The sequence below is a fragment of the Lissotriton vulgaris genome, chromosome 4_1 (genome assembly GCF_964263255.1).
Source record: "Lissotriton vulgaris chromosome 4_1, aLisVul1.2, whole genome shotgun sequence".
Lineage (NCBI taxonomy): Eukaryota > Metazoa > Chordata > Amphibia > Caudata > Salamandridae > Lissotriton > Lissotriton vulgaris.
In genome coordinates this window covers 356,459,005-356,471,188 of record NC_141691.1, presented here as the reverse complement: position 1 = coordinate 356,471,188, position 12,184 = coordinate 356,459,005, and the positions used below count along the sequence as shown (strand labels likewise).

Sequence of the window (12,184 nt, the reverse complement as noted above, 5' to 3'; positions counted from 1 at the left end):
AACAGAATGCGGCCTTGTTTGGGGCCTCGGGGCTCACGAACAACCAATGCCCCCACGAGCCTCTCGGGGCTCTACCTACAACTGCGGCGTTGTTGGAGCCTCGGGCTCTGGGATATCACTGTGCCACCTCGGGACCCTTGTGGGTCCGACAAAAATGCTCCCAGTCGTTGGAGTCCCCCACTGGGGACTCTGAAAGCAATGGGCCCTCTGCTGGAGTGGCCCACAACGGCGGGGCCGCTCAGAACTGTAGCCGGGTTGGGACCGGCTACACCGTGGCACTCGTGGAGCCCCCACCAGCCCTCCTTACTCACTGGGACGGCGGGGACTCTGCTCGGGCGCTGCTCCTCAGGCTTGGTGCGGCGGCCGGGCTGCAGGGGAGCTCTCGCTCCTCGGAGCTCTCCCTCCTTTAAGCTGGTCACCACGGGGCTCTCCCTCACTCCTGGGAGCCCCGTGGAAGGTGCCGGCCGCAGGCTTCCTCTCTCTCCTCCTCTCACCGGAGCACGGGGTGGGCTCCCGTCCACTTCCGGTTTTGAACAGAGCACTTCCGGGTGTCCCTCAGTCCTGCCCCCGGCCTGCCTGACTTCCTGGTCGTGGGCCGGGTGGCGATTTTCAGCTGCGGCGGTAGGCACCCTCCCTAATTTACTTAGAAGGCGAGGTGGCTCTCGCTCGGGCCAGAAACAGCACGATCAAGGCAAGAAGCGGCGTGAGCAGCCGCGAAAGGGAAGTAAAGCGCTCCCAGCGCTCCGGGACAATTCACAGCGCTACCAGCGCTAGGGGTGAAGGCAAAGCGCTCCGAAGCGCTAGGGGCTAAAAGTACAGCGCTCTCAGCGCTAGAAAGCAAATACAGCGCTCCCAGGCGCTTGGCAAAGTCCAGCAAAGTCCTATTAGGCAGGGGGAGGCAAGGCTGGGCCCAGAGCCAGCTCACTGGGTCTCTAGGCAGGGAGACAATCCAAGTGGCGGTCCTCCTGGCCCCAGCAACAGCAGCAGCCCCCTCAGGATCCTGGAAGAGAACCTTTTCTGTGGGGACACAGCCCCATTTTTATACACCACATTCCTTTGTCTGTAGGTGCAGGGTGGGGGAGAAACCAGTCGCAGCTGGTTTTGGAGTACCCTTGATGGGCTCATTCCCTAACTCTATTCACTGGCAGGGCTAGGGTCATTAGACGCACCACAGGGGGCGGAGCCAGCATTGTGTGGGGAAAACCCAGCCTCATTCAGGACACAGGTGCACTCCTCTCCAGCCATCAGCATGCTAATCTCCCACTCACCACCGGGCAGACCCATCCAGCCTTCCTGGAGCCAGGCTCACCAGCCAGCTCCAGCCAATCACACTCCAGGCATATTTTACACTAATATGCCAACTCCTAGAAGTGGCATTTGTACACAAGACACAATCATGCCACATACATCATTGCAAAGCATTCACTCTCACGAGTTCGCACATACCAAATTCGAGCATGCACACCTCACACATCAGGAACTACGAGGGACACAGACATTCCCCATGCATTCCTATGGGAGGGCAGGACAACCTTACTCCACGCACTCAGAGTGCGCACGCACTTTCCACTGGGACACAGTGAAAGTGCGCAGAACCCAAAAATCACTACCTCCAATTCACATTTAACAAGCAAAAAGTTTAGGGGTGAACCTGCCAGAAGGGCCAAGTCCAACACTCCGACTATGGCACCTGCTGATCGGGAGTAGCCCTGGACCTGCATCCACGCGAGGTCGGGGTTTTGAAGCCTGCTCCGGCGAGGAGACGGAGAGGTGGTGCCCGGCGCTGGAGAGCTCCGGGAGGTGTGGACCCGTCTTGTTTGGCTCCGGAGCCCGCTGCTTGCTGGGGCTCCGTATTGCAGGGCTCGGAGGGTTCAGCCAGCGGTGACCGCGGAACTGATGGTACCCCGGACCTCCTGCTACGCGAGGTCGGGGCTTTGAGGCCTGCTCCGGTTGGGAGTCTGGAAGGTGGTGCTAGCTGCGGGAGCAGTCTGAAGGGATCCGCGCAGCCTGTCGGGAGACGGAGCCCGCTACCAACTGGGGCCCCGTGTTGGAGGATTTTCCCTGAGGCCGACGGGCCCTGCTGTGGGCCTACCCCGACCGGCACCGGTCCTGCTGAGGTGGGAGCGCGTCGGTCCTGCTGCGGCCGGCCCTCCTCCCTGGTGCTTCTTCGCCTGTGCTGTGCGGGTCCTGGGGCCCAGTGGACGCCGCTTGTGGAAGAGAGACCCCCTTTTGCACCGGAGGCGACGACCGGTTGGGGCGTGGACGGCGCCGGTGGGCCCGAGGTCAGCCCTGGATTGAGGAGGGCCCGGCCTGTGGCCTCCCTCCCTGCTGCGGCTGGGCCCTGGGTCCCGGTGGGTGCGACCCTGGTGGGTTGCGGAGGGCTCCACCTGATTTGTGACGGCACTTGCTGTACCTGGCCGGCCGCCGCGGCCCCCCACGCCGCCCGTGGGGTCCCTGCTGAAGGAGGAGCTGGGAGTTCGAGGAACTGTGAGTGCGGGAGCTGTGGTGGGGGGAGACGGCTTGGGCTACCCGCGGCCTACTGCTCTCTACGGACTTGGTTGCCCCTGGGGCCAGGCGGCGAGGGGAGCCTGCTAACTCTGGACGTCTGACCCCTACCATTACGAATATCGCCGCGTTAGGTCTGGGGGTATAGATTCCGCTTTTGGGGAAGCTCTTGCTGGTAGTTGGATGTGCCTTTGTCCTGCCCTGAAGCGATCGCCGAGGGGATCCTGGGTGACCCGAGGTCTATGACACCCTGAACAACCCGGCCGGCACTGGTGCACTGGAACCCCCTTGGGTTGGTCCTCCTGCAGTACGAGTCCTGCGAGCTGGCTGGGGTGAGATCACTTTCTTCCACGCCGCGGTGAGGCCGAGGTCCTTCGGAGTGTTGGGCGTCTCTCCTGAGTTGTCGCCCCCCGCCGTTCTTGGGTATCGACGTAGTTGGAGGTGCGGCGGGAGTGAGTAGGCCTTGCACCCCCTGCTGGGACCGGAGGGCTTCATCGACGCTGGTGGACCCGTCTAGACGCCTGTCGCCTTGTGCTGGACAAGTGGTTGGGGGCTGAGAAGACCTGAGGCCCGTATTTGTGACCTAGGCGGGCAGCCTGTGCCATATACCTCGGCGGGCGTAGCTCGGGGAGGTCCTAGTCGTCCGCCTGCAGTGTCGATCATGGCCCTTGGGACTCTGGCAATGCGCAAGGATAGGATGTTGCGCTCCACGCAGCCCAACACCATCACTCAATATACCACACAGCGGCTGCGGTCGAGCGGGAGTGGCGGAACGTTTGGAAGCTGGGAATGCTGAGTGCTTTTTGGAGACCTGAATTCTAACGCAGCTATGTCCGCGGGGCTTATCCGATGTTTTTGTCATCGAGAGGGCCCATCGGGCGTTGGTCTCTCCGCCACGTCCAGGAGCCCCTCCGAGAGCGCTGATCGCTAAGATCCTGTATTACAGGGATCGGGACTGTATTCTGTGAGCGGCGAGCGGAGAGGGAGGCAGCTAGTCTCACCATTGAAAACAGTTGGGTGTCCATCTACCCTGACTATACCCAGCCAGTTCAGGAGGAACGGAAATCCTACTTGGGGGTTAAGAGAAGCTCCGGGAGATGAAGTTGCAGTACATGCTGCTATATCCGGCTAAGCTCAAAGTGATCTCCTAAGGAAGGGCGCACTTCTTTGAGTCCCCAGCGAAGGTATGGGAATGGCTGGAGATTCGGGGCGACGACCATCCACCGGGGGAGCGTGGTGGGCCCCGTGAGACGTGGGGAACCCGACCTACGAGGAGGCGACGCAGCCGACGCAGACGCCGGTCTGGATCAGTGGTACCTAAGGAGCCCAGGGTCACGGTGGGTGAGGATGGCGCTATGCTCCTGGAACTGTTGCCTGCGGGGACTGGGCAAGGGGCCCTGGGCACACTCGATCCAGTGGAGGTCCTGGTTCCGAATACTTTGCCTGATACAGTGCAGGACACGATCTTCGCAGCTCCGGAGGTCCCGGAGACTGGAGGGGTCGCGTCCCCTGCGGAGCCGCTGCGGACATGAGGTGATATCTGGCCTTCCTTTTGTTTCCATCTAGCCCGAGTGGCCTTTGGATGTCCTGATTGTATTATTATTGGCCATGGCCGGTGATGTCTGCCCTGTGTTGCTGAATGGGGCGGCGGACTTGCACCAAGAGGGGTCGAGACTGTAAGGTGGGAGGGGGGTACATTTGATGGGACATTGCCCGATCGGGGGCTGGTCCGCCTCATTGAGCCTAGTGACTTTCATGTAAGACTTTCATGTAAGACTTGGGTCCCATGGGGAGCTGGAAAGGGGGGGGGGGGGGGGGGGGGAGGCGGGGGGGTTGGAGTGGGGTTGGGTTGGTTGATTGAGAGTGAGTGTTGTGTGGTGTTTATGGGGTGGCTGTGTACGTCCTGGCACCAGCAGGGCGGGGTGGCATGTGTTGTTGTCATCTTGCTCGTGGGTGGGGGTGGGGGGTTGAACACTACGGGGAGTTGAGGAGCTTGGGGGCGTGGGGGGTGTTGTTGGGGGGTATTGTTGCAGGCATCGAGTGTACAACCAGCCGCCCCGCCCCCGGACTTGGAGGATGCCGTCGGACCTCTTGCAGGACCAGGTGGCAAGGGATTATGTGGAGACAGCCTTGAGGGAAGTGTGGCTCACTGGTTATATCAGGCAGACCCTGAAGCAGAGGTCAGACCCGGGACCTGAGTTCGATTCCCGACGCGGCAGGGTGTTGAGCTCAAATGTCCACGGACTCGATAATTCTCGCTTCGGTGCCTGACCTAATCATGGGTTCACACTCTGCAACTCTGGGCATTAAGCTTGATTAATCTCCACAACGCCCCGCCGCGGCGGGATGCCTGGCTTTCACCTTGGGGATGCCCTGTAGGGGCTATCTCACAGGGAAAAACCAGGACGGGTTCCCAAGGCAAGCGCGGAGATACCCCTTCGGGGGTCGATTCAGGCGATATATAAGAAATGTAATAATAATAATAATAATTATATCGACTTGAACTGGCCGGGGGACGACATGCCATATTCAATCAAATGGGACGCCCTGAAAGCAGTGGTGCGTGGTGAATGCATGGGCCTTACTTATGGGGTCCGGAGGCAGTTGTACCGAGAGTTGAGGGAGGCGGAGGACCGTCTTCAGCATTGTCAGACTCTCTCTAATCCCGATGTCTCGGACCTGGAGGCAGAGCGGACGGCCCGCGAGTGCGTACACGACATACTTTCCCGCTTAGATAATTATACTCTAGGTCAATACCGGCAGCACCTCCAGCGGGAGGGGGACAAGTCTGGGAGCCTGCTGGCCTGGCTCCTCAAGAGGGAGTTCGCCCCGGAATGGATAGTAGCACTGAGGGATCCAGCAGGGGCCATGGTGCACTCAGAGGCAGGCATTCTTGGGGTTCTCCAGTCACACCTCCAGGCGGTGTATGCCGGGAACCCCTTGCTTACGGAGGCTTACTATCAGACTTATCTTCGAGGACTGAATCTCCGGGCCCTGTCGAGTGAGGCAGCGGAGGAACTGGATGTGGCTTTGTCGCTCCGAGAGGTTAAAGTGGCAATGGCCAGTCTACCGGGGGCCAAGTCCCCTGGGAGTGACGGGTTCCCGCCTGAATTTTACCAGGCGTTTGGGGAGGTCCTGGCTCCTCTCCTCCTCCAGGTCTATCATGAGGCACTGGATTGTGGCGCCCTCCCGCCTACCATGAATCTGGGTGAAGTATGCATGGTTCTGAAACCAGGTGGGGACGGTTGCGATCCCGCGGCATTCTGGCCCATAACACTCATTAACACTGACGTGAAAATCCTAACCAGACTCTTGGCCACTCGGCTGGCCCCACACATGGCGCACCTGGTGCACCAGGACCAGTGTGGGTTTATCCCCGGCCGCAACACTGCGATGAATCTACCACGGCTGAACCATATTCTTCATGTGGTGCGAGATAGGGAGGATCCCCAGGTCCTGGTGTCAATCGACCTGGCCAAGGCGTTTGACACTGTCCATTGGGGGTACTTGCTGGAGGTGCTCCGGTTGGTGGGGTTGGGGCCCGTTTTTTGCAACTGGATCCGGACCCCATACGGGGCGCCTCGGGCCTGAGAAAAGCTTGGGTCGGCGCGCTCTGAGGATTGGCCTTGGGGAAGGGGTACTCGGCAGGGGTGTCCCCTCTCGCCGCTCCTCTTCGCCCTGGCGATTGAGACTTAGGCAGTCTCTATTTGTTCGGAAATGGCGCAGTGGGGGATCGAAGTGGGGGATCTCCCTGTATGCGGATGGCGCCTTGTTTTACCTGTCCCTAATTTTCCCCCTGGCGGGCTATGGTGTGGGCCCACACGTTGACCACCCGCAGCTGGGATTGAAATGGGAGGTGGAGGCCTTCCGATATCTGGGAATTCAGGTGGCCTGGTCAGACGAGCAATTACTGGCCCGTAACGCTGAGCGGGTGCTCCGCTCCCTGCAGCAGTCTGTGTCCTTCTGGAACACGCTTCCACTCTCCCTTATGGGACGTCTGGCTGTTGCAAAAATGGTAATGCTGCCAAGGACGCTCTACGTCCTGCAGAACTCTCTAAGTCCGCTTCCCCCGCGAATATTTCGCACCCTCAACACGTTGCTCACTTTGTTAATCTGGGCTGGCAGGCATAGCAGAGTCGCGCTGCACACCGTTGTCCGGTGCTGGGAGGAGGGGGGCCTGGAGGCCCCGTGATTCGATCTGTATTACTATGCAGCCCAGCTCCTGCCGGCAGCGAGATGGTTCGCGGGCACGGATAATTGGGAGATGGGCCTCCTAGCGGGCAGAGCAGATGAGAAGGAGCTACAGGTGGCCCTGATGCAGGGAAGAGGTGAGGATGAGACCTTGCCCTATGTAGTGCGACAAGCTGCTGGAATCTGGCAGCGATTTGTTGAGAGAGTTTTGCGGCGGGCCCCCTTCCACAGAGAGTTACCAGTGTGGATTCTGGCACCCGTGGTCCTTATGGGGGAATCATATGTCCTTCCGGAATTGGCGGGAAGGCGGCTGTGAGACTCTAGCGGATCTTTACCCGGATGACTCCTTTGTCTCCCTAGAACGAGCTACGGAGGCCTTTGGTTTGAGTGGAGGGCAATACCTGCATTACAGGGGACTCCAGGAGATGGCGAGGGCGACCAGGCCGCAGTTCCTGGAGGCGCCTCCAACGTCCCATACTCTTAACATCCTTCTTTCTTGTGGTAGGGGATGACGGCTGATCACGTTGTTGTATTCGGCCATGCGAAAGGACTCTGTCCCGCCGGTCGCCCCGTCCTGGGCGGCCTGGGAGGCGGGTTGCAAACTTCTGGAAGACAGCGGTTGATCGCATTCGGAATGTCACGGGCCTCCGGGTCGCCTTGACCCCCTTACATTGCTTATTGGCACTGGTCCCCAAGCCCAAAAAGAGGAATCTGTCCTATAAGATGCTGCAGTTGTTGTTGGTGTTGGCGAGGAGGAGGGTGGCTATCACCTGGCTGGGACAAAGGGCCCTGGACATATCATTGTGGCTGAAAGATGTCAGGGAATGGTCTTTGGCTGTGGAAACGCACATGCAGCGCACCCGCAGGGACGAGAAGCTACAGGAGGACTTGCTTGCATGGAGGATGATGTGTGCTGTGGGTGCGTTTACCAGTGACTCGGATGCCACTAGTGCTGAGCTATTCACCCCAGAGGAGTTGGGTTCTGAGAGTGAGGGTGGGGGGAGCAGGGAGGGGGAGGAGGGACTTGCCTTGGAGTAGTGCCCTGCTAGCAACGCACGTCCGATTCTTGTTGTTACTGTGATATGCTTTGAATCCCAAGATTTTTTCTATGCTAGTATTTTGTCTGTCTGTATCCATGTGGGCCAAAAGGGGACGAACGAACTGTACATATGTGTTTTCTTCAAGATGCCGATTTGTGGGGGAAACTGAATGTTTATCGTACAAAAATAAAGTTTAAAAAAAAATGTGTGGCCTAATTCTAATACATGTATTTGCTCATGCAAGAATCAGCTATGTAACTGTAAATTCGCATTTCATACAAACATTCGCTTTTCTCCCCTCCTGCCATTATCTAGAAAAAATGTAAAACATTGCCAGTGAAAGAAGTGGTTGGTGAATCTCTAGAAATGTAAGTTTTTGGGTGCACACAGACTTGCAAGACACTCCAAACCTACTACTAGCCATTGTAAGTAGAACTGAGAAATGAGGAAAAATTAGAGCCTTACTAGAGTCCAAACTCTTAGATAATATAAGTCTTCAAACAATCAGAGAGGCAATTATTGAAGCTCTGATATACACTGCTGTTATCTGTCAGCTCACTGCACATCCCATCCCTTGGACAAATATAAATCTTTTCGAATTCCACACTCCTGATGATAGTTAGAGGGCCGGAGGGGGGATAGTGGGTGGGGGGTACAGCACGTGATAACTTGTGCTGCAGGAGAAAGTTGGCAAAATAGAAAACAACTCACTGATCTGCCAAAGGTGGTATACTAACTACATATGCTCCCACCAGAAAGCACATTAAATGACACACGTAGAGGATGCAGGTGATCTAATTTTTGCAACTGAATATTTATAGGACAACCACTATATTGCAAACTTAGCATATACGTTGCAGTTTGTACTAAACACAGCAGTAAGTACACATTGCCTTAATAGTGATCTATGTCAGAAAACGAGACTCACTATATTCCCATTCCAGTTTTTAAGATGATACATGTTTACAGTATGCATTATCCAAATTAGATGCACATTACAGAGCAACAATCAATGACAGTGACTTAGTTTGATTGGACACCTTTTGTATTCCAAGCACTATATACCTTGATGCACGTCCAGCTGCCCTTGTCCTCTGGAAGAGCTTTTCACTAAACGATGTTCTATAACTCAATGGTCTCCGTCTGTATTCAAAGATGACGTATAGCAACCAACCCCAAAGATGAAAGAAGGAAGCAGATTTTGAAAGAAAGGACAGATGAAGTATTAGTGTAGAGACAAAAGTTTAAGAAAAGTTAGTTATACACCTTTGGCAACAAAGGAGCACAGTTATGCTGTCTTCCATGTGCATCTTTTTATCTTGTGAAACATTGTCAACCCACAAGCCTGGGCATATGAACTCTCTCACACCCTCAGCCCCACCCCATCATTCATGAGGTCCTCTGGGTACCAAACACGTCCTGGGTGCCACAGACAGATTGTGCAGAGTCGCTAGAATTGAGGTGTCTCCTCCAGCGTGTCTTTGCCATCAGTTCATAAAGCTACATGCCACCAAGAAGGAGATCAATAATATTTTAAGGAAACCATTTGACTTACGCAGATACATTTAAAAACGAGTTTCCTGGCAGGTTGATGCTTCTATAAGCTTCACCTAGAAACCTTGGCAAAATGTAGAACTGTATGCTCAAGTTGTGTGCACCATTTCTTGAACCATATGGTACACACAAGGAAAATGAGTGATCGTTGTACATTCAATAGACCCCTCAAACATATGAGGTCAGTAATGCAACACATTTTGACAGGTGTCTGTTCTCTTAGCTATGGTGCTGCTTTAGAGCCAAGATGTCATTGGCTGTCCAACAGGAGCCCCATACCATAATGTAGCTGTAGGGAAGTGGATGAACTATAATTAGTTTGCAGAAGCAACACAGTAGCCATCTGAAAATAAAACAATTTTTCTTCTAATGACTATACACGTATTGCGCAATTAAAACATGAAATTCCCAACGATTTTTCTGTCCTCCTTTTATAACATTTTGTCCTATGGCAACTCTAACCGATGCTCCACAAGATGAAATGCAGACTGCAGGCATTGTGATCTACCTAAAACACATTTCATATTCCATACTGAAGTTATTAGGTATAAAAGGGTGTATGAGGGAACTGCAGGTCTACAATATTTAGCCAAATTCTTGGTTCCCTGATTTCCACGGATACTAAAAAGATGACAACGACCCAGGCCACAATTAAACAAAAAGTTGCAACTCAGACCGATAACATAAGCCCCATAATTATTCTCTCGCCGGCTGTGATGGTAAGGAAAAACAAACTATGGAGTAACTCATATTAATGATCAATGTTCAAAAGAGCTTCAGCAAAGGCAATTCTTGACAAAAAAGAATCAAAAAGAAGTCTCGGGGAAAGTTCACCGATTTTGTAACTCATGTAAACTGCTTGTGGAACCATTTCTATGAAACAAATCCGAACTCAAAGTAAACAACATGGTCCAACTTAAAGCTGTTACTGTATCATTTTTTTCAATATCTGTTACTGTTTTACAAAGCAAGAAATACCTCCAGCTGCTCCAACAGGTCACGGGCTTAGGCTTTGGCTTCTAGGTCCAAAAGTTTGAGGCCTTTGTCTGATCCCTCTTTTGAATATAGGGCAAAGGATAGACCCTCTCCAAGCCTCAGGGACTGGTGTTACTTGCAAAGCAATGTTGAAGAGTGTAACAGGACCCATTTTTCGGGGGTTACATTTAAATAGGCTTGTAGGTAGCCCATTAGATCAAGGGGCACCATTGCCTCTCATGTGTCTAATAATATTCTCAACCTTCTCACTAGTTGCTTCAACTGCTGGACTTTGGACTTCATCAGAAGGATAGTCCTATTCACACTGAGTCGACTCTGTTCAATGGCCGGGTGGCTAACTTCCTAGTACAGGAAACAAAGATGGACATTTCCTTGCAGTCCGATATCACGGACTGGGTAATAGGATGAAGGGTTGCCTGCCTGTATACATATATCTCAGATACGTATTTGACCCATGCCGCTTCTAAGACACCGCTCTCCCTTGTTTCATTGGTATTTTTTTATTTATTCACTTGGTCCCAGAAGTGTCCATGATTTGAATCCTCTAGCAAATGAAAGATGGTGGCCCATTCTCTTTGATTCTATCCTCCTTGTGTTCCCAAACGGCTTTTTATGGGTCAATCTCCTATGTAGCTGTTGATTTTGCCTATGAAGTCGCTCGGATATAAGGAGATCTTCATTATGCTGATGATGGTTTTATCGTACTGATATGCTATGCTCCTGACACCACTTGTTTCTTAGAAGTAGGACTTGGATCTATTTCCCTACAGGAGTGATCTCAGGCCCTCCATGCAACTTGCACACTTCCGTAGAGCTGATTCTGGCTGAGTCAGGTTGAAGGCGGGCTCCTGTTTGCGTTACTAGGCGACCACCATATCTGTTCTCCATTTTATTCTTTTTACTAGACTCACATTCTCTTTCCCTGTCAATGTACCCACATGGTTGCTTTCACAGCAGGTTGGAAGATAAGGTTCATTGTCCACCTTAATGGATTATGGTCGCTTACTGAACTTTCAATAATTTCTAAATGAGAAAACTGTGTAGTTAGATGCTCGGAGAGGAAGACTTAGTCAACTGTCAATTTGCCCTTACAGGTCTGTAGAAAGGACGGTTCCTTATCTTTTACTCAGTCTCAGGTTGTGCTGATGTCAGATTGCGGGCTGATAGAAACTCCTGTATGAAGGTGTCTGCACTCTCCCGGGTGAGGCTGCCAGCTTGAAGCCCCAAGCCATGGGTTTAAAAGTCTCCTACAAGTATAATTTAATGAAAAGAGTGTTCCAGAATAAGCGACTCAAGCTTGTCGAGCAGCTCTCTAACCATCTCCAGATTTATTTATTTTTTACAGCATTAATATAACAATTGACCAGGATCAGGACAGTAGCTTCCAGATTTAGTTTCAAGCCTATGATGGTGACTGCTTGGGCCGCAGTATAGCCAAGGTCCAGTATCGTGAGCTCCAGCTTGCTTGAGTGCTTAATAAAAATAGATAGACCCCTCCAGCAGGCGCCCAAACAAGATTGTTTGAAGTGCTGGTGTGAAGGTCTCTTAGAAGCCTGGCAGCATTGTGGGGGCAAGAGACCAGGTCCCCTGGAAGCCTAGAATATTGTTTGTATCTAAATAGGACATCACTTCCCTGCTCATAGGGACACCTTTGAGGCCCGCCACATTCCAGAGGACTACTGGTAGCGTGTTGTTTAATCTCGGTGGCATGTCTATTCGATTTCTCTCGATGCTAGGGCAAGTGGCCCAGACTCTTGGTTACGGCGATTTCGTGCAGCCCAATTTTCCTGCGTACATCTCTTTAAATGTCAGATCGAACCGCTCTCTGGTTGTGCCTACATACGATTGTTAGGGCACATGGCCCCTCTGCTTCTTCCAAGACCCAGCATCGCTTTCCT

The 12,184-nt window shown here is 53.3% G+C and overlaps 1 protein-coding gene across 2 annotated transcripts in view; it reads right to left on the bottom strand.

Moving 5' to 3' along the window:
• LRCH2 (leucine rich repeats and calponin homology domain containing 2) overlaps positions 1 to 12,184 on the bottom strand; it is a 927,979-nt gene that overhangs the window by 380,424 nt on the left and 535,371 nt on the right. Inside the window, exon 12 of one of the 2 annotated variants that reach the window (XM_086918733.1) lies at positions 8,802 to 8,879. The exons of the other annotated variant lie outside the window; for it this stretch is intronic. Coding sequence (XP_086774859.1) covers positions 8,802 to 8,879 — 78 coding nt within the window. The remainder of the gene's footprint in view (positions 1 to 8,801; positions 8,880 to 12,184) is intronic. 2 annotated transcript variants of the gene reach the window in all.